This window comes from Cervus elaphus, chromosome 23 (assembly GCF_910594005.1).
Source record: "Cervus elaphus chromosome 23, mCerEla1.1, whole genome shotgun sequence".
Taxonomy (NCBI): Eukaryota; Metazoa; Chordata; class Mammalia; order Artiodactyla; family Cervidae; genus Cervus; species Cervus elaphus.
In genome coordinates, this window is record NC_057837.1 from 70,114,763 (window position 1) to 70,137,375 (window position 22,613).

Sequence of the window (22,613 nt, forward strand, 5' to 3'; positions counted from 1 at the left end):
TGCCATCTCATTATATTCATCCATTATCAATCTCCACTTCCCTTTTCTCACTCACTCCTGAGAGTGTTGAGCTCTATTTTTACACTTTTCCCTGAGCGTGGAAATGCTTCCAACTCCTCTAGTGTTGCTTTTCTCAGGCGATCAGGTTTTTTCAGTCCTTAAAAGGTACATTTGGGGATGCCTGCCTCTCTGGAGGTCTGAGCTGTAGCAAGCATTGAATCCTCGAAAGGCAGACTCAGAAGGACCTTTGGAGAATGTTACTGCTTCACTGCACAGATCAGCACAGTGAAGTCCGGAAACAGGAAATGACTGACCCAAGAATACGTATCAGGTGAGCTCATCTTCCCTTTAACCGTTCTTCTTTCCTTTCTTTCCTGGTGACAGTCTGAGTGCTAGGACTATGCTAGGTCCTAATAACAGCAACGGACACGGCAGATGAGCTCTCATGGGCTCTTTGGCCTAGTTGTATGAAGGTGCCAACAATAAACGAGATAATTATTATTTATGACAAGTGCTACAAAGGCAGCAAAGTCCTGGGATAGACAGTGACTCAGGGTAAGGGGCCAAGTTAGGCTGGCTGAACTGTGCAGAACTCTTTGGAAAAGTGACATTTGAGAAGGGAAAGCGCAGCCCCTGACTTCCGGGAGCTGGCCTGGCACTCCCAGCCAGACCGTGGTGCTTTCCTGCTGAACGTAATTTCCCTGAATGCTAACAACAGACAAGACAACTCCGAGACCCAGGCGGAGCAAGGCAAAAACATGACCACTCTGCAGCCGCGCTTAGTTGCTCAGTCGTGTCCGACTCTTTCTGACCTCATCGATTGTGGCCCAACAGGCTCCTCTCTCCATGGAATTCTCCAGGCAGGAATACTGGAGTGGGTAGCCATTCCCTTCTCCAGGGGATCTTCCTGACCCGGGGACTGAACCAAGGTATTCAGTACCACAGGTGGATTCTTCACCATCTGAGCTACCAAGGAAGCCTATTCTAACATAAATAAACAAAGGCAGGAATGCTGTCCAAGCCCAAACCCAACCCTATCCTGGCTCTTATGAGTGACTGCTGCTCCTTGTGCCAATTTCAGCTTTAGCCTTGAGCTTCTGCCCCTTCTAACAAGATTTACCAAGGTACCCAATCCTACCACTTCCTGATGGTGTCCAATAGAACAAAGCCCCACATCACCTAACACAGCCCATGTCCTAAAAGTCCTTTCTGACATCCTCTTCCTGAGATGTCCCACAGTTCCTAAATCTAGATCATTCAACTCCAGTAGGTCTCACAGCTGAGCTGAAAAACAGATGATAAGCAGAAGCCAGCCATGACAAGAGCTGAGGCAAGAATGTTCCAGAACGACAGTTGGTACAGTGGCCCTGAGATTGACCGAGGGTGGTGTGTTCTAGAACTTGAAGGGAGGCTCTCCAGAGTTGAGGGAATGTAAGTGACATATCATGCGGATGGTGTGATGCTCAGCTGAGGTCTTGTGGACCACGGCCAAAGATATGAGATATTCTAAGTCAATGGGGATGCTTCGGACATTTTTTTCTTTTTTAATAGGGAGGCTAACCAGTACCAGCATCATGACAAGTGGCTAAGAGCACTTGCCTCTTGAACCCTCCTTCATCCTTCTTGACAGGTTTCATAGACTGCAGGATAAGATTATCACCTGTTACCTGTCCCAGATCAATTCTTCTTTTGGCTGCATTCCACCCACCTGCCCACTATCCCTCCCAGTCATGGAGCTGAGGTCCCCTGGAGCCAGCAGGAGCTTGGATCCCCTGACCACACATCTCAGGCTTCTTCTGCCCCACTCTGCTGAATCATAGCACTCTTCAAGCTACCATGGTCTCCCCCATTCACACTTCAATTTCCTGTTAGAACTGAGAATTGGCCCCCATGCTGTTCCATTTCTTTCACCTGTTCATCCACTAACCTTAGCAGATTCTGCTACAGCTATGAGGCCCTCCTTACTCCCTTCAGCTTGGCTGTATCCCTGGAGATAATTGGATATGATATGCCCTGGGGTGCAGCAAAACCAGGCCCAGGCACTGCTGACCAGGCGGTTCCTGGCTGACATTCCAGGGCATAGCTGAGGGCTTTCTTCCTCCAGGATGGGCCCACCCTGCCAGGATTTCCCTGGGCAGGAGATCCCATGACTCTCCCCATGATTCCACTCCTGGTGCAGGGAAGACCCTGGACAGTCTTCATCAAGGAGGAGCCATCTTACCTGGGTCTTTCATTCATGCATAGTGTCAAAAGAAAATCTCTTGCCATGCATATGAGACAGGGAAAGGCAGAGCTTTGCAAAAGGCAGACAGACTAGAGTGTTTGGATATTTTTACTGCCAATCATTTCACCACTCCAAGTCTCAATGAACTTTTCTGACAATTAAGTCAATAATGAAACCTTCAGGGTAGCGGGTGAGGGGAGGACTTGATTACACGGGGGCGGCACGGGAATCTTTTGCTGATGGAACTCTTCTGTATCCTGAGTGTTTGGGTGTTTATATGACTCCATGCATTTGTTTAAACTCATAGAACTGTACACACTGCATCCCCCCAATAAATATTGTAGCATGTATTAATAAATTAAAAAAAATACAACCATGGAGTTTTATGATGGTTAGTGATGACCAGGGATGGTGCTTCCAGGCACCTGGCACATGACAGGTGTTAAGAATCTGCCCCAAGGATAAGCTATCAAACCTCCTGGGCTCACTCCCAGAATTCATTCTCCTGCTTCCTATTGAGCAGAAACATACAGTTTATTGTCACCAGATCAAAGACAGGGCGCTCCCTGAACATCCTTCCTGGTTTGCCTCAGACAAAGGGGGTTTCCAGGATGTAGGACTTTTGTTTAAAACAGGGACCACCCTGAGGTCATGTGCACACTGCTGTATTTAAAATGGATAACCAGTGAGGATCTATTGTACAGTGCATGGAACTCCGCTCAGTGTTATGTGGCGGCCTGGATGGGAGGGGAATCTGGGGGAGAATGGATACATGCATATGGATGGCTGAGTCCCTTTACGTAAGTTCACTTGCAACTATCACAACAGTGCTAATAGGCTATACCCCAACACAAAATAAAAGTTTGGAAAAAAATAAATAAAAGTAAAAACAAAAAAAGACAGGGACCATCCCGAACAAGCTGGGACAAGCTGGTCATCCTAGGTACAGGCAAGACACATATATATTCAGGGAGTGAGGAGGAGTTTCATGGGTCATCGGAAGCCTAAGGTCTGGTCTCAACTGTGGTCCAAAAGTTTGATAAATACCCATGTTTACTGAAGACCATGGTTAGCTGATGGATGGCAAGAACCATCATGGATGGCTGTACAGGTTGCACATAACTCAACAGCATCACACCTAAGTGAACACCATGCATCTGGTAGGTATGAGAGATTTCTGCACATATTATGAACATTTTCTGGAAGGTGATAAAGTCAAGTATCTTGAGACAGGTGTGTTTTTTGCTATTTCACTCTAAGGTGCTCTTTGAGCTAGCAGTGGCCCTGGCAGAGGCCATGCTTTCAACAAATGCCTCCTTCTCTGCTGAAAAGAGCACACCTCAGAGATTATAAATGTGGACAGAGAAGGCAGGGGAGGATGACTAATGACGGCTGCTCAGAGTGGCATTAGGAGAGCAAATATTATTGTGTGCTGTGTCACTAAGTAGATGGTAATTTATGAGTTCGGCAGGAGATGCTGAGTTGAAAATCAGATGGCAGCAAGATGGGGGTATTTGTCTGTGACAGAAGCTTGGAACAAGCAGAACAGTTGAGTGTGTGTCTGCATAGAGAGTCACAGAGCTCTCTTTAAAAGGCCCCATTAAAAGCGACATGATTTCCTTTAAATGACAAATTTTAGGTCAGTGGTTCCCACACTTTGGTAGGGATCCAGATAGTCTAGAGAATTTGGTAGAATGCAGAGGCCTGCAGCCTGTCCTGCATCAATGAACCAGTGTCTCAAAGTTCTTTACTAACTCCAGGTGGTTCTGACACATAGCACAGTTTAAGAACCACTGTTTTAGGGGCATCCCTGGTGGCTTGGTCATAAAGAATCTGCCTGTCAGTGCAGGAGACATGGGTTTGATCCCTGGTCTGGGAAGATCCCATACACCATAGAGCAACTAAGCCTGTGTACCACAACTACCGAGTCTGTGCTCTAGAACCTCAGAACCAAAACAACTGAAGCCCAGGCGCCCTAGAGCCTGGGTTCTGCAGCAAGAGGAGCCACAGCAGTAAGAAGCCTGTGCACGACAATGAAGAGGAGCCCCTGCTCTCTACAACTAGAGCAAAGCCCACGCAGCAAGGAAGACCCAGCAAAGTCACACACAAAAATAAATAAAATCACACATATAAATAAAAAAGAACCACTGCTTTGGGCAGGAAGGTAGATGGAATCAGCGAATTCCTGGGGAAGACTGACCCTAAAGACACTCTACACACCTACAGAGATAGCCTGTGGATATAAGGGTCTTTCTGTGTCAGTTTCTTTCTTTAAGAAATACTGCCTTTTAAGTTTCTGGATGGAACTATTCTTTTATTTTTTTTGGCTGTGCTGGTCTGTTGCTGCATGCTGGGCACCTCTAGCTGAGGTGAGTGGGGCCTACTCTCTACTTGTGGTGTTCAGTTTAGTTAAGTCGCTCAGTCGTGTCCATTCTTTGCGACCCCATGGACTGCAGCACGCCAGGCCTCCCTGACCATCGCCGACTCCCGGACTTTACTCAAACTCATCTCCGTTGAGTCGGTGATGCCATCCAGCCATCTCGGCTTCTCCTGTGGCTGAGCATGGGGTCGAGGCTGCGCCAGCAGCTGCAGCTCGCGGGCTCAGCAGCTGCAGTGCACGGGCTTAGTTGTCTCGTGGCACGTGGAATCTTGCTGGGTCAGGAATGGAACCTGTGTCCCCTGCATTGGCAGGCAGATTCTTAACCACTGGACCACCAGGGAAGTCCTGCATGGAACTATTCTTATTCATAAATTGGTTTCACCAGTACTTTCCAAATCAATTACATTAATATTTGGTATTGGTATACTATTTTCCAGATGCTTCAGAGAAGAGGAAAGAGCAAGATGCTGGCCTTACCTCCAAGAGGCCTATAGTTTGCTGGGAAAGCTCATACTAGGATACCTCTATTCCTCCCATCCCTGAGTCTGTGATCTGGGAGACCCCTGCATCTCATTCCAGGCTATAGCCTGTTGGCCCTGTCCACACATTTTCTCCATCTTCACACGTGAGCTTCTGAGAGGGTGTCTCTGGGTCAACAGCTCTCCCCTAAACTTGAGGTCAGCTAGAATTAAGGGGTGGACTGGCAAAGGCCATGTTAGTTAATTTTTTTGTTGTTGTTGTTAATTCTGTTCAGGAAAACCATGAAAACTTCCTGTTTATCTCCCTAACTAGTTTCATTTTGAGTTTTCTCATTTCCTAGACAGGCATCTTTCTTTCCCATGTAAGAGGTGACTTGCAATCTTTCAATTCCTTTATGTTTCTGAGCCCCTAAATGTGTGGTCTGCTCCATCACGCATGCTTTTTCTCAACCCAGCCTTCTACTCCATTCAACTCAGTGTCTCATCTTTTAGAAAATTTCTGATTGTTCTTGAAGTAATAACTGACCAAAAGGAAAACTAAACAGCAAAATCTGCTTTCACCCTGGACTGCCCTTTCTCAAAGTGTGTTAACCAGGGTTCTTTTATATAATTACAATGGTATGGCAAGACCATGAGCTTCCTCTAAAGTAGGGTCTTTACTGTTTTTATCTTTCTAACTATCCCCAGCACTCTACTCAGGGTAAGGTAATCAGTAGGTACTCAATAAATGTTTTTGGCCAAATGAAGCATAAGCATGTATCATCAGGCTTCAGGAGTCCATGATATACAATCAAACATTTCACAGAAGGTGAAACGTGGACCCAGAGATGGAAGAGTCTCACTCAAGTCTACCAGTGATGTCAGGGGCAAATTGAGAACCAGGTCTTGATTCTCAGTTGAGATAGTTTTCTATGGTAGCACCTCAAAATTGCTCCTTTGATTGGGGCGGGTTCCAGTTAAATAGAAAATATCTATTTGCTATGTTGTAAACAGAATACCAAGCGCAAAAATAAAAATAAGCTCAAAGGAAAAGTTTCAGTTAATATATTGTCTCTTGAACATGAGCACTTTCTTAATAGGAAAAACTTCCAAGTGTGAAACCACAGGGTTCAAACTTCCAAGTCTGAAACCACATGATGTGTTTGGGACACCTCTGGAAATGGCCCACTTTCTCCTTATTTTAATCCATGGAACATGGACTGAAATAAGCAGGCGGAATCGGGTCTTTCTATTTTGGTCATTATGAGTTTCAAGAGCTGGAGAACAAGCATGGTATTCCCTTTCATGATTTGGGCTTCTGCCACTAATTCCCCATGTCCTTACCCAAGAATCACTCATTTGCAAATTGAAGAGCTGGACCAGAACCCAGATGTTACCTACAGTGGGGTGTTTTGTGACTCTCTTACCAACTGAAGGGAGAAAAAAGAAAAAAATTGTAGGAGCAGAAGGTCAGCTCTGTCTCTGCTTGGGTGGCTCTGAGTAGAGCAGAGGGCACCTGGGGGTGATTTGAAGCATCCATCTCCATGGTTATACTCCATCAAAGCTGCCCGCCCAACACCACCCACAGATGACTAACAAAGATGGCAACACTGGCCACTGGCCTCACCCCACACAAGCCACGCACACGGCGTGTCTGCCCAGAGCTGGAAGATGAACAAATGTTTGCTCTTCATTAGGCTGTATCATATGCCTCACAGCTGTTCCTTGTTGCCTTAAATAGTCTTAATGGAGCTGTAATAACCAGATACCTTCTGGTTTCCCTACTGGGCTTGTTCTATTCATTATGACGACAGGCTGCCTGGATTGGACTGGGATTAACACGCTTCTCTTCCTTCTCTCCATCACAAAGTCACCTCATCTTCTTTCCCCGCATCCTTCCCAAACGTGATATTCAGCTGACCCTGATGGTGGCTGGGGTTCTAGGACTCACAGACAAACCTAACTCTCCAGCCAACATCTGTTAACATTTGATGGCATGCTTAGGGTTTCTGTTTTGTAACTGGGAGAAGCTGGGGGAATTTGGACTGGGGGTGATAGGAAGGGGCGGAAGGAAGACTCTGGGATCCAAGATCATGTGCAGAAGCCCCTTGACTTTAATGTGGCTGTGTTCCAATAGCAGGGTAGATTTGAGGGGTCACCACACGCTTCCACAGGCAATGGACGTCACCAGCAGTCTTAACTGCAGCGGAGGGGAGGGGTCTGTGGGCACAAGCAAGCCAAGTGCTGGGGACTCCGTGGGTCTCCTGAGACCAGTGACTCTATCTTGAAAGTACACTAGAGTCATCTGGAGAGCTTAGAAAATATTGATCCCTGGGTCCCACTTTCAGAGATTCTGATGTAATTGGTCTGAAAGACGGCCTGGGTGTTGGTGTTCTTAAAACTTCCCCGGGTAATTCTAACGTGCAGTCAACACTGGAAGCTTCTAAGACTCAGATCTGTACAGGAAATGCAGTTAATTTGCCTTAGGCCTCCTTGAGTACTTAGGAACACAAGGCCCCCCAGTCAGTCATGGTAGCTAAGGCTTGAGACATAACTAGCAGGGCGGGAGCTCCAGAGAGTGAAGTCTAGGAGACACAGATAGGATGGAGGAGCCACCTGGCCTGGACAACTGGTTCCTACTGAGACTCCCAACCCTGCGTGGACAGAGCACTCTTTGGATCCCTTTGACCAATGTCTTCACTCTCATTGCATAAACATGAAAAGGGGGGCCCGGAGAGGAGTAACTGGCCCAAGGTCACCCAGAAACTTAATCAAAGAGACAGGACTTGAACCTAGGCATTCTGACTCTCAGTTCAGGACCATTCATGCATTATTTCAAGTCACTGAACTTAAAATATATATTCAAGTTTACATGCTCAAGAGAACAAGATGATTTTATGGCTCTATATGAAAGAATGTGTGTGGGCTTATCTGGGCTCAGGGCCCAGTCTCCTGGTTCAGGCAACTTCATACTTTCCTTGAATTACTGTTCCAGCTGCCTACCTGTCTCTGGTTTCCCTGCTCTGGTCTACGACAAAGAGTTGCATCTAAAATGTGAATCCAGCTTAAAAAATCCTGCTTTTTTCAGTAGCTCCCCATTACTCCTGGAGTAAAATCCAAACTCCTCAGCCTGACAAGACCCCCTTGCCCCAATCCCATGCCTGCTTAACAATTTCAGCCCCATCTCCTTCTATGCTCCCTCCTATTTCTCCAGCTTTGACTTAGACTTCATGTCTTCCAGAAAGCCACTGGCCATCCAACCTCAGGCTAGGCTCAATGCATCCCACCTCCACGGGTTCTGACAGCACTCCGTTTAGTTCAGTTCAGTTGCTCAGTCATGTCCGACTCTTTGTGAGGTTACTCAAACTCACACCCTTTGAGGTGGTGATGCCATCCAACTATCTCATCCTCTGTTGTCCCCTTTTCCTCCTGCCTTCAATCTTTCCCAGCATCAGGGTCTTTTCAGTGAGTCAGTTCTTCACATCGGGTGGCCAAAGTATTGGAGCTGTAGCTTTAGCATCAGTCCTTTCAATGAATATTCAGGACGGATTTGCTTCAGGATTGACTGGTTGGATCTCCTTGTAGTACAAGGGACTCTCAAGAGTCTTCTCCAGCACCACAGTTCAAAAGCATCAATTCTTTGGTGCCCAGCTTTGTTTATGGTCTAACTCTCACATCCATACATGACCACTGGAAAAACCATAGCCTTGACTAGACGGACCTTTGTCAGTAAAGAAATGTCTCTGCTTTTTAATATGTTGTCTAGGCTTGTCATAGCTTTTCTTCCAAGGAGCAAGTGTCTTTTAATTTCATGGCTGCAGTCATCATCTGTAGTGATTTTGGAGCCCAAGAAAATAAAGTCTGTCACTGTGTTCGTTGTTTCCCCATCTACTTTCAATGAAGTGATGGGACTGGACAGCGTTCCGAGGATGCCTCTATTGTGACATTTTGCCAAATAGTGAACTAGTCAGTTTATATGCCCATCTCTAAGAATGAGCTCTATGAACTCAGTTGGTAAAGAATCTGCCTGCAATGCAGGAGACCCCGGTTTGATTCCTGGTCAAAAAGATCTGCTGGAGAAGGGATAGGCTACCCACTCCAGTTTTCTTGGGTTTCCCTTGTGGCTCAGCTGGTAAAAAATCTGCCTGCAGTGCAGGAGACCTGGGTTTGATCCCTGGGTTGAGAAGATTCCTTAGCAAAGGGAAAGGCTACCCACTCCAGTATTCTGGCCTGGAGAATTCCATGGATTGTATAGTCTATGGGGTTGCAAAGAGTCAGGCATGACTGAATGATTTTCACTCTCCCCATAAGGCAAGGACTCTATCTTGTCTCCTCAGTTCTGAGAGACCAATACAACGCCTGGTCTAGGAAAAGTGCTTTAACATCTTACAGTTGAAATTCTGTGAGACTGAGTCCTTGGTCCTCATCTCTGTCTAGACTCACTGACTTTAAACAGTCACATATCATCTCTATGTCAATGATACCCCAGACTGTCTGCAAAGCCCAGGCTTCTTTCCCAAATTCCCATCTCATACATCCAGCTACCTACTTTCCATCTCCACTAGGATATCTATTGGACAGCTTAGTTCAGAAAGGAACTCCCCATTCCTTCCTTCTCATCACTGTTCCACCTACAGGTTCCCATCTCCACTGATGGCAACTCCATCCTTCCAGGGTCTCAGATAACAACCCCGGAATCACCCTTGACTCCTCTGTTTCTCTCAGTCTCCATGTATGATGTGTGAGGATTCTGTTGGCTCTTAAAATACATTCATAGTCCAACAACTTCTCACCACCCCTGCTGCCACATTCCAGGTGAGTCAGCACCATCTCTCCACTGAGCTACCGCATGGCCTCTCCACTGGCTTCGCTACTTTTACACTTTCTTTCCTTTGTTTCCATTCTTCAAATAGTAACTAGAATCAGTCTTTCAAAATAATGTCAAGAAATTATCACTTGTCTTCTCAAAGCGCTGCAGTGGCTCTCTAGCCCATTCAGAGTAAAAGCCTAAAGTCCTTATAATGGCTTATAAGGCACTATATGGTCAGGCCCCCTTTATTTTTCCAACTATACCTTCTATTGCTTTTCCTCCATGTTCACTCTACTCACTCCATGACCTCCTTGTACATGCCAGATACATTACTCCCTTGATCTTTTCCTCCGGATATTTTTCACAAAGTCTCTGCCCACATCTCATAATTAAAGATGGCCCTTTCGGTCTGTTCAGTATTGGAGCCTCCTTCACTTCGTGTTCCTGAAATATACCCTCTCCCTTCCCTGTACTCTTTCATTCCCCATGGTACTTACTTGTGGAAGATTGTATAAGCCACAGATCAGAGTTTCCAACTGCTCCTGTTTTGTATTCTCTTTTAGAATCTTGCGGCTGCCCCTCCCTTCATCAAGAGATGGAGTCTAGGGACTTCCTTGGTGGCTAAGTGTCCAGTGGCTCAGATTCTGCGCTCCCAATGCAGGCAGCTTGGGTTTGACCCCTGGTCAGGGAACCAAAATCCCACGTGCTACAAACTAAGAGCTCATATGCTGCAACTAAAAGACCCCACATGCTGCAAAGAAAACTGAAGACCCCATGTGCCGCACAAAGACTTGGTACAACCAAATATATAATAATAAAATACATTTAAAAAAAGAGAGATGGAGTCTAATTCCCCTTCTGTAGAATATAGGCAGTTATTGTTTGCTTATAACCAATATAAAGTGGTAGGAGTGTTCTCTGTGGTGTCCAAGTGCAGGTCACAAGGGGTGATGCACTTGCCACTTTGTGAGCTAGCAGGCTCACCAATGAAGTCCTGTACCACTACGTAAGAAGTTCAAGGATCTTGAGGCAACCATGCTGTGAAGAAGCCAGGCTACCTGAAGAGGCTTAGTATAGGTGTTCCAGCTGGCTATCCCAGCTGAGATCCCAGATGATAGCCTACATCAACTGGTAGCCACGTGACTGAAGACACTTCCATATCACTTCAGCCCTAAGCCATAGAAACTTCCAAGTCAAGGCTTCAGACATCATGGTGTAGAGACAGACTACCCCTGCTGTATTCTGTCCAAATTCCTGATCCATTGAATCAATGCACATGATAAATTGGTTGTTTTATGTCACCAAGATTTGGGGTAGTTTGTAACACAGTATTTATCACTGTCTACCATACTATATTATTGACTAACATATTACAGTAAGTAAGTTACTGTAAACTAACTTCCTTATTTTTAAGTCTACTGTTTATTTTGAGGTTCCTCTGCTAGAACACAAGTTTCACAAGGACAAGGATCTTTGCCTATTTTTGTTCTCTGGTGTATCCCAAATATCTAGAACAGTCCTTGGGAATAGTAAATACTTGGTAAATGTTTAATGAACAAATTTGTGAGTGACTGAAAAACTTAACTGAATTTTATAAGACACAGCTTGCTACAGCTGAGAGGTCCCTTATATGTTAATTTGTCAAACCCACTCATTTGTATGAAAAAACTGAGCAGGGTAGGGGAGTGACAGGCCACAGACAGAGCACATGTGTGTGGGTTTGAGAAGAGGCCTGAAGACCCGGGAATCTTCTGTCTACAATAGGAAATGGTCTTCAAGTGGATTTGTGATTCTTTGCTCAGTTTGTAGCTTCCAGACATCACAGGAGCCTTGATGATCAAAACAACATCCAGCTACAGTCTCCGTTAGTGGAAAGACACTGTGGAAAGACTCCTATTAAGTAATGTTTTCCAATTAATCTCCAGTTAATCAGGAAATACTGTTAACTAGAAGCTAAGCATTCAAGCTAACTGATTAATGTAATCTGAACTGATTGAGGGCAAGTCTAGCCTACTTAATGCTATTTCTGGTTGAAGTCCAAATGATGGAACAACATGTATTGTTTTCTCTCTCACTATAAAAGCAGTTAATTTCCATGCTAGAAAGTTTGGAAAATATAAAAAAGCACACACACACAAAGGAATGTTAAAAAAGAAAAAAAATATCAACCCAGATCCCACCACACAGGGATGGATGCTTTTAAAAGTGACATCATTCTGGGTGGCAATGCACCAAAATTGGCAAATGTATTTGTATTTCTGTTTTCAAATTTTAGATTGCAAGTTCTTAGAACAGTGTTTCTCAGGCTTTGACTACTTTGACCCCTTTCTGATCAATCACACAGATTGATCCCTTAATGCTATTTGAAAATTTAAAACAAATTAAATATTATGACTGATGACTTATTCAACCTTTATGATACTGACCATAACTTTATAAACAACACACCCTCTCCTGACATTCGCTCAGCAGACAGATCTACACACGTGAGTGTAAGCACATACATGTGTCCCCCTCCCCCCATCACACATACTTTAAGGGCTTGGGATTGAGGCAGGAGATAGATGGGCCCCAGGCTGAGCAGCTCCAAACAGTCTCCCCTGACACTTCAGAACAAGAGATAACAACAGAGCCCTGCCTGAATAAAAGATAAGCTGATCACATTTTTTCTCATTCTTGTGATCAAGGAGATATCCCAGACCACACGTGAGCAGAAAAGATCCTCAGAGGTCAAAGGAAGGGGGGGTGCCAGCCCATAATATGTCCTGCCAACCTCCCAGAAACCCTCACACTAGAAATTCATCTTGGCTGAAAGATGTGCATGCACATTGGAGAGGGCCCTGAGTCAGACCAAATATGCACATGAGCAAGATGACTGGCTGAGGGGATATGGAAAATTGCCCCCATATAAGAGAGCTAAGCCACTCCTATTGGGTGAAAATGACTGAGTCCACCTGTGGATTCCTCCACATGTATGTCACTTCTAATAAACACTTCACCTGCTTCACAATCTTTGTCTCTTCGCTGAACTTTTTTTTTTTCAAAGCAGACAAGGACCGAGGTCCTGCTTCCAGCTGCTGAGCTTCTCAGCCCCCTGAGACCAAGATCATTCAAGCAACCTCCTAGGAAATAAGGCCCAGGGAGGCGAGGTGATGAGACTATCTCCTGCGATTCTTATGCCAATATCCTCCCAAAATTTATAGATTGGATATGTGAAAAATGCTATTTTACTTAGACCATATTTGAAATTAACTGCTAGTTCTCCTGAGCTGGTAATTACTTACATTCATTGACATAAACGTTTTTGTTCTCATAAATGTGTCAAACGTTCCCCTTGCTACCGTGTTTTACACTCTCATAAAGTTTTAGGACCAGACAGGCCCTTAGTAATCACCGTATCCAAACTCTTCATTCAACTAATAAAGACTTTTAAAAGTCAGACTGCAAAGCCGAGAGGCCACACAGTTTGTTGCATTGGGGTCTGGACCCCTCCCCCATGGTTTGGCACAATTTCATGACCTCACACAGCTTCTGAAATACTGCTGTGTAAGCGCTTTCTCAGAATACTGTCTGAGAGTTAAACTTAGTCCTTGGTATCAAGAATTCCAAATGTGTAGCATCTGAGTCAACGCATTTTCACTGCACACACTGAACTGAACCTAGCATATTTGGGCCACATGCTGCATGTGAAGGCAAGAAAAAACAACACCACCACAAGAAAACCCAGTGCAAATAACCCAGAGCCTGGCACACAGTAAGTGCTCAAAAGATATTTTGGGAAAGGAGGAGGAGAGGGAGAGAGAGGAAAAGAGAAGAAAAAGATGCTCTTTCCAAAGCTGCTTGCAGCTGCATTCTGACTGGCACAGGAAGGGTGCAAAATTCCTCCAGGGGAGTGAGGTGCTCTTTAGGGCTAGAAAACATCAGTTCCTCCTTTTTTCATTCTACTTTTTGCTTGCAAAAGGTGAGGCCTAATGGGCAAGGAGTGAAACAAAGGGAGTGAGATAAAGAAAGCTAAACTGTTCTGCATAAAAAAAGTAAACGGAGTATGGGAGTTCTCTTTTGGCTGCTAGAAAAAAAGGAGGAGGAAAAAAAGGAAAATTTGAGGACACTGAAAAGAACTTTGGGGAAGGAAGTGGACAGAGACCTGTCAGGTGACCAGAACCTCAGAAGGACTTGTATTCAGGTGCTTCCTGTACGGCAATCTTTCTGTGATTTCCCAAACCTCAGTAACAACTGCTATCACACGTCCCTGGCAATAGAGACAGGTTGGGGAGCAAGGTAAGGGATGCCCAATGGATGTGGAGAGGTATAGAGAAAGGGGGGGATGGCGGTCACCAGATGAGATATTGACTGGGGCGGGTGCTGAAAACACAACAGAAGCATGACCATGAGGCAACAGGTGACCAGAGCAAGCAGACCTCCTAGAAATCAGTGAAAGGCAGGGGACACCTGCTGGTTTTTCTTCAATGTGTAGGATGGGGGCTCAAGTCATTCTCTCTTCCTACTGAAGGAGGACGTGACTCCAAACTGATGCAGCAGATCTGAATGGGGACTTAACCGTGTATTTCTGACATGCTCCCGGGTGCTGCTGATGCTGCTGGACCATACTTTGAGTAGCAAGACTGTAGCATCCATGAGGCTTCTGCGCCCACCAGGGAGTTTCCTGCGGGGTGGTCTCTTACCTCATACTCCTCCTTGAACCCGTAGCCCTGGCCCCTCTTCATCTGGGTGATGTGCTGGAGCAGGTCAGCCACCCGGATGGCGGGCTGGAACTGGTCCCGGGGATAGCTCATCTCCACGGGGTCGCAGGCTCGGTAGGGGTGAGTCTGGATCGTGAGGGTGGGCTGCGCCAGCTCCCCACGGCTGCCATCTGCTTCAAAGAGAAGGAGGCAGAACAGGCCATCACCTATAGGAGCTTTGTCCTCTGTCCTCTGTCCCTCCCCCAGCTTGACATGGGGAGGACTGAGGGAACCAACTCAGGACTACTGATCGGGGAATTTCAGAAAGATCAGAGATGTGTGGTTTCCCTGGCCTGGCTGTAGTGGCAGGTTTAAAAACTAAACAACAAACAGACACAATAACTGGCGGTCTGTTTCTATTTCAAGGGTGCATCTTTACGGAGTAAAGCCAAGCTCCCAGGTTGGCTGTCAGCTCTGTCCGTCCTCCAGGCTTGCCAGGGTGGTCGTGGCCAATCCAGGCCAATCCCAGAACCAGTTAGAAGCTGGGCAGGCTGGATACTGGGGGCACCCTCCTGCAGCCTGCTTGGAATGTCTTGGTGGTCCCTGGAGAACAGAGCCATGTGTCTGCTTCTGGTCCATTTGACTGTATCCTTGTGACCTGGTTTCTCTACTAGTTTGTTTCCTTCAGGTTGTACTCTGGGAGGAATTGGAGCCAGTCTTTGGATCCACCGTAAAAAGCAGGGACCCTCACCCTCTCAGCTGCTCTCTCCAGCTCTGGCATGTGCAGTGTGATCATTTTCTGCCTACTGTCTGATTTCCCCAGCACGTAACAGTCTTAATCCTGGAGTGATGCTGTGCCTACCTTGCAGGTAGAAAGGCCCGAACCTCCTCCTTCAGCTACTTCTCCCAGGTCCGGGCCGTATACCTGATCTCCTTCATCACCTCCCCTTGGTATAAGAGCTACAATCTCTCCTGTTAACAATCTTTAGACACACTGATTGAGTTCACTGCCCCATATTAGTTGGGCTACCCTCAAAACTGATGCCTGTTGAGGGTGGAATTTGAATGCCTCTGCTCCCCTTGTACCAGTAAAACCACTTTCTTACCCTCTGAACTCCCTGCCAGCAACACACTGTCAATGTTCTAGGGCCAGTGCATCTCATCCAGAGCCATTCAGGCTCGGTCTCTCCTCCCAGAGTCGTGGACACTCTATGCCCTAGACTGCGGTGTTTGTGGTGTGCATAAGATGAGGACTGCCAGATTTAACGTGTCTCACCCAGATGTTTTCAGACACTGCAAGGCACCAAGGCAGACCCCATGAGGGCTATGCCACACTCATTTGCTGGGAGGTTTAGCATGTATTTCCTCATTTTCTGCAACTTTTCTTTTCAGAACGCATGCATCTTTCAGTTTGTCTCTATGTCACAATAATCCATCAAACACTGATTCTGTAAAAGTGAACTTCCCTCCTATGTGTCGGCACGAGCAAAGCTGTTCCTAGTTAAGGAAACGATTGCCGACAGAAAGATCTAGAACTTACAGGTTTATGCACCAGGAAGAAGGGCCTAGATGTGAGCACATGATGTAAGAAGGTGAGATGTACACACATGTTTCCTGGCAGGCACGAGGAAAATACAGCTTATTTTTCTCCTCGGATGTGAGGTCACAGGTGACACATCTGCACGGGCACTGCTTCAACACAGAGCTGGCAAATGTGGGCACTGTGTCCCTCCTCCATCACACCCTTGTGATCGGGAGTTAGGATTTACTGAGACTTCACCCTGTGCCAGGGACTCTGGCAGGCACTGGCAATGCTCAGAAGACAGGTTTCACCCCTGACAGTCGAGTACAGTGGTCCCCAACCTTTTTGGCCTGAGGGACTAGTTTCGTGGGAGACAATTTTTCCACGGGTCCAGGGTAGAGGATGGTTTTGGGCTGATTCAACTGCATTGCATTTATTCTGCCCTGGCTGATCTGACAGGAGGTGGAGCTCAGGTGGTAATGTGAGTGATGGGGAGTGCCTGTGAAGAGAGATGAAGCTTCATTCACTTGGCTGCTCACTCCTGCTGTGTAGCTGGGTTCCTAACAGGCCATGGCCTGGTAGCAGTCTGTGGTCCAGGAGTTTGGAACCCTGTAAGGTGGACAGACAAGGACGCCCACTGGAAGCACAAGAGGAGAAGTGGGAAAAGTCAAGCACATCTATGTAAGAGCAAGGGGGCTGGGATGGAGTGGAGGCGGAGGGTGGAGAGGTGATGGGGGCAAAGTTGTAAGACATGGAGTGAGGTAGGCCTAGAGAGGTGTGAATGTCTACTAACCTTCAAGCCTCTAGAAAGGATTTTAAGAAGATGCCTTCTCTTTAAAGACACATTATGTCTTGTAACTCAATGATAAAGAACCAGGTTGCCAAGGCAGGAGACATTAGAGATGTGGGTTCAATCCCTAGGTTGGGAAGATCCCTTGGATGAGGGCCTGGCAACCCACTCCAATATTCTTGCCTGGAGAATCCCATGGACAGAGGAGCCTGGCGGGCTATAGTCTATAGGGTTGCAAAGAGTCAGACATGATGGAAACGACTCAGTACATATGACTTGTAGGTGTCCCAGCTGCCATGGATATGTGGCATCCTTCTGGTGAATATCACCTGTGGGGCTGGAGAAGAAAGGAACACTTGGGTTTGCTTCTCCAGATGCTGTACTTCCTGGTTTTCCAGGAGAGGATGAACCAGAGTCAGTGCCTAGAGCCCTGGGAATGTCTCCCACCTAAGCCACCATCATATACGCGGACAGAAATCTTCAGAGACCCATGGGCCTGGGTGGCCTGGGAGACCAGCTATCTAGCAGAGATAGATTTCTTAGGATCAAGCACCTGATGATTTTTGTGAGATGCCAAGTGTTTCCAAAGCCAAACAGCTACCAATATGGATGTTTTCCTTTAAACACATTGCTAGACAGACTGTAAACTCGATGTCAGCAAAACCAACACTGGAATGGAAAATAAACGTGTCTGAAATTTAGCAACTTGTATCATTGTAACATTTGTAATAATGTCAGCGCTGGTACTAATGATGCTGTGAAGACTCGGAACCAAGGGATTTTCAAGGTTTATTAATTCAACTAGTTGGACTCCCTTTTCCAATGTATCTTACTTCACCTATTCCCTTATTAACCTCTGATAATGCAGAAGTGATGCCTTTTATCACACCCCATTTCACCAGACGCACTATACTTAATTTTCCATCATTAGGTTTAATGAAAACCCAATTTCACAACTCACTTCTCTTAGGAACCTACAAGTAATGCTACGTTTTTATCAGCCCCAATTAAAAAGCGTTATGATGTTCCTATTCGAGAGGGAGCCTTAAAACTAATGTGCGATTCTGTTGCTAATTCAACAAGGGCGCTGGAATCCACATGCTGCTCATAAAATGTAACTCGAACCAGCTGGCCCAGGGAGAGAACAGTTTTCATTTTTCTCCTCATCAGACCCTTGATTTTCATACCATTTCAAATTCTCATTAATGGGTCTTGCATGTTTATTTATCACATAATAATATTTTGGATTTCTTTTGTACTTTTTTCTATAGCTGTTGTCTAGGGCTTGAATCCCCTCCCCACCCCCCACCACTGCAACGAGTCCCTCCACTGCCTGTGAGGCACTTGCGGGGCCAGCAGAGGGGTTATGGTGATGTGGGGTTATGGAGATGCCGGTTACCATGCTCCCTCTGATTTCCTCTTTCTTGTCTTTCTACCAGTCATTCTTCCTTGGGAACCTGGCTTTGACTTTCTCTTTCTTTTTCATTCTCCTGCTACCAGTCATTACTTAATTTTTCTGGGCTCCAAAATCACTGCAGATGGTGTCTGCAGCCATGAAATTAAAAGACGCTTCCTCCTTGGAAGGAAAGTTATGACCAACCTAGACAGCATATAAAGAAGCAGAGACATTACTTTGCCAACAAAGGTCCGTCTGGTCAAGGCTATGGTTTTTCCAGTGGTCATGTATGGATGTGAGAGTTGGACTATAAAGAAAGCTGAGTGCCGAAGAATTCATGCTTTTGAACTGTGGTGTTGGAGAAGATGCTTGAGAGTCCCTTGGTTGCGAGGAGATCCAACCAGTCCATCCTAAAGGAGATCAGTCCTGGGTGTTCTTTGGAAGGACTGATGCTGAAGCTGAAACTCCAATACTTTTGGCCACCTGATGCGAAGAGCTGACTCATTGGAAAAGACCCTGATGCTGGGGAAGATTGAGGGCAGGAGGAGAAGGGGACAACAGAGGATGAGATGGTTGGATGGAATCACTGACTCAATGGACATGGGTTTGGGTGGACTCTGGGAGTTGGTGATGGACAGGGAGGCCTGGTGTGCTGCAGTTCATGGGGTCGCAAAGAGTCGGACACGACTGAGTGACTGAACTGAACTGAACCAGTCATTACAGATCTTCTATTAATGTCAGCCACATATTTCTAATCTCTTGCTAGGAATAGCCACTCCAACCAGCTAACAAATCTGAACTGAGGACCTACACTGTACAAAGCACAGTGTGAGATACACGTACAGACAGGAGGATGGGGGAAAGCGTGTTCAGAGGGAGGACACACTCTCCTGCCACTTGTAGGAGAGAAGGTTCATAAACACTTGACAAAAGTGAGACAGGATGGGCTCTGGGAGGTGGGAGGGTAATGTGCTGCAGAGTTAGGCACCGTGGAAATATTCGTCAAACTTGAAGCATCCACTTCTTTGGATTCTGCTGTAACTGTGTGCAACCTGTATCAGGTCGGTCCCTTTCCATGATGATGGAAATGGGCTGTATCTGTGCTGTGCCACTCATCACATGTGACTACTGAGCATGGGAAATGTGGCTACTGTGATGGGCAAACTGCATTTCACATTGTGCTTCAGTTTAATTCACTTAAATTTAAAATCCCACATGTGGCTTATGGCTCCTGGACTGGGAACCGCAGATCTAGTGAAAGATACAGGGAACGGGAGAACATTCTGGAGTTACACAGAAGGGTAAAGAGGTCCAGTGGAAATACAGCATGAGCCATGTATGTAAGTTAAATTGCTTTTCTTATAGCAACATTACGGGAAGTCGCTCAGTCGTGTCCGACTCTTTGAGATCCCATGGACTGTAGCCTACCAGACTCCTCCATCCATGGGATTTTCCAGGCAAGAGTACTGGAGTGGGTTGCAGGTCAAAAAAAAAAAAGTGAAATGAATTTTAGTAAGAAGTTTTGTTGAATCCAATGCACTGAAATGACATTTCAATGCAAAACTGGTATAACATTATTAATGATATATTTGACATTCTTTACTCATACTAAGGCTTTGAAATCCAAAGTGTATCTTATAAAGCATTTCAACTCAGCCGTATTTCTAGTGCTCAACAACACATATGGTCAGTGGCCACAGTGCTGGACAGGGTGGGTATACACAGACATCCAGAGTCAGATCAAGTTCCAAGAGAACTGACTTAGAGCTAGAGTGAACTCCAAAAGGCACCTACCCATACAGCTCTAGCAGAGCACTGTCCAGTGGAACATCATATAAGGATGGACACTGCTCTATATTTACACATTCAATATGGCAGCCACTTCATGCATTAGTAGATGGATTCTTTACCATTGGTCATGCCACCTGGGAGGCCCCCTATGACTAACATGCACTTCAAATATGGCTAATATGACTGAGGAACTTAATTTTTCACTTAATTTCAATTAATTTAAATGTAAATAGCCACCTGTGGCCAGGGGCAACTTCACTGAATAGTGCATATCTACACAGTTATGCTTTCAAAGTTCTTCTTTAAATCAACTTTCAACCAGTTTTACTTTATCTCATTATGAATGACAGTGAAATATAAAATCATAGGCATGACATGCTACTTTTGACTTAAACTAGGACAGGGGCTTCCTTTGTGACCCAGATGGTAAAGAATCTGCCTGCAATGCAGGAGACCCAGGTTCGATCCCTGGGTTGGGAAGATCCCCTGAAGAAGGGAATGGCAACCTACTCCAGTATTCTTGCCTGGAGAATTCCAGGGACTGTATAGTCCATGGGGTTGCAAAGAGTTGGACACGACTGAGAGACTTTCACTTCACTTCAAGCCACTAATGCAGAGGCACGCCGGCTGCGACGGACCGCACAGAAGCGTGGCTGTGAGGAGCTACCCCTCGCCCAAGGTCAGGGGTAGCGACCGAGAGCGCCAGGCTGCGACAGGGCAGGAGCAGCGGCCGAGAGGAGCTTCTGCACGTCCGAGGTCAGGGGCAGCGGCCGAGAGGAGCTACCCCACCTCCGAGGTCAGGGGCGGCGGCCGAGAGGAGCTACCCCATGCCCGAGGTCAGGGGTGGCGGCCGCTGTGAGAAGATACCCCTTGTCCAAGGTAAGGAGCAGCGGCTGTGCTTTGCTGGAGCAGCCGTGAAGAGATACCCCACGTCCCAAGTAAGAGAAACCCAAGTAAGATGGTAGGTGTTGGGAGAGGGCATCAGAGGGCAGACCATAATCACACTAAAACCACTAAAACCATAATCACAGGACGCTAGCCAGTCTGATCACAGGACCACAGCCTTTTCTAACTCAATGAAACTAAGCCATGCTGTGTGGGGCCACCCCAGACGGTCAGGTCATGGTGGAGAGGGCTGACAGAATGTGGTCCACTGGAGAAGGGAATGGCAAACCACTTCAGTATTGTTGCCTTGAGAACCCCATGAACAGTATGAGAAGGCAAAATGATAGGTTACTGAAAGAGGAACTCCCCAGGTTGGTAGGTGCCCAATATGCTACTGGACATCAGTGGAGAAATAACTCCAGAAAGAATGAAGGGATGGAGCCAAAGCAAAAACAATACCCAGTTGTGGATGTGACTGGTGATAGAAGCAAGGTCCGATGCTGTAAAGAGCAATATTGCATAGGAGCCTGGAATGTTAGGTCCATGAATCAAGGCAAACTGGAAGTGGTCAAACAGGAGATGGCAAGAGTGAATGTCGACATTCTAGGAATCAGCGAACTAAAATGGACTGAAATGGGTGAATTTAACTCAGATGACCATTATATCTACTACTGTGGACAGGAATCCCTTAGAAGAAATGGAGTAGCCATCATGATCAACAAGAGAGTCCGAAATGCAATCTCAAAAACAACAGAATGATCTCTGTTCATTTCCAAGGCAAGCCATTCAATATCACGGTAATCCAAGCCTATGCCCTAACCAGTAATGCTGAAGAAGCTGAAGTTGAATGGTTCTATGAAGACCTACAAGACTTTTTGAACTAACACCCAAAAAAGATGTCCTTTTCATTATAGGGGACTGGAATGCAAAAGGAGGAAGTCAAGAAACACCTGGAGTAACAGGGAAATTTGGCCTTGGAATATGGAATGAAGCAGGGCAAAGGCTAATAGAGTTTTGCCAAGAGAATGCACTGGTCTTCCAACAACAAAAGAGAAGACTCTACACATGGACATCACCAGATGGCCAACACTGAAATCAGATTGATTATATTCTTTGCAGCCAAAGATGGAGAAGCTCTATACAGTCAGCAAAAACAAGACTGGGAGCTGACTGTGGCTCAGATCATGAACTCCTTATTGCCAAATTCAGACTTAAACTGAAGAAAGTAGGGAAAACCACTAGACCATTCAGGTATGACCTAAATCAAATCCCTTATGACTATACAGTGGAAGTGAGAAATAGATTTAAGGGACTAGATCTGATAGACAGACAGCCTGATGAACTATGGACGGAGGTTCGTGACATTGTACAGGAGACAGGGATCGAGATCATCCCCATGGAAAAGAAATGCAAAAAGGCAAAATGGTTGTCTGAGGAGGCCTTACAAATAGCTGTGAGAAGAAGAGAAGTGAAAAGCAAAGGAGAAAAGGAAAGATATCCCCATTTGAATGCAGAGTTCCAAAGAATAGCCAGGAGAGATAAGAAAGCCTTCCTCAGCGATCAATGCAAAGCAATAAAGGAAAACAACAGAATGGGAAAGACTAGAGATCTCTTCAAGAAAATTAGAGATATCAAGGGAATATTTCATGCAAAAATGGGCTCAATAAAGGACAGAAAT

The 22,613-nt window shown here is 45.9% G+C and overlaps 1 protein-coding gene across 12 annotated transcripts in view; it reads right to left on the minus strand.

Annotated features, from left to right (window-relative positions):
• The window catches only part of PTPRT (protein tyrosine phosphatase receptor type T), a 1,101,260-nt gene that overhangs the window by 74,902 nt on the left and 1,003,745 nt on the right, over positions 1-22,613 (minus strand). For 8 of the 12 annotated variants that reach the window (XM_043884333.1, XM_043884327.1, XM_043884330.1 and 5 more), the window contains one exon: positions 14,555-14,745. In XM_043884333.1, coding sequence (XP_043740268.1) covers positions 14,555-14,745 — 191 coding nt within the window. The remainder of the gene's footprint in view (positions 1-14,554; positions 14,746-22,613) is intronic. The other 4 variants (XM_043884332.1, XM_043884325.1, XM_043884329.1 and 1 more) reach the window with 1 other exon arrangement.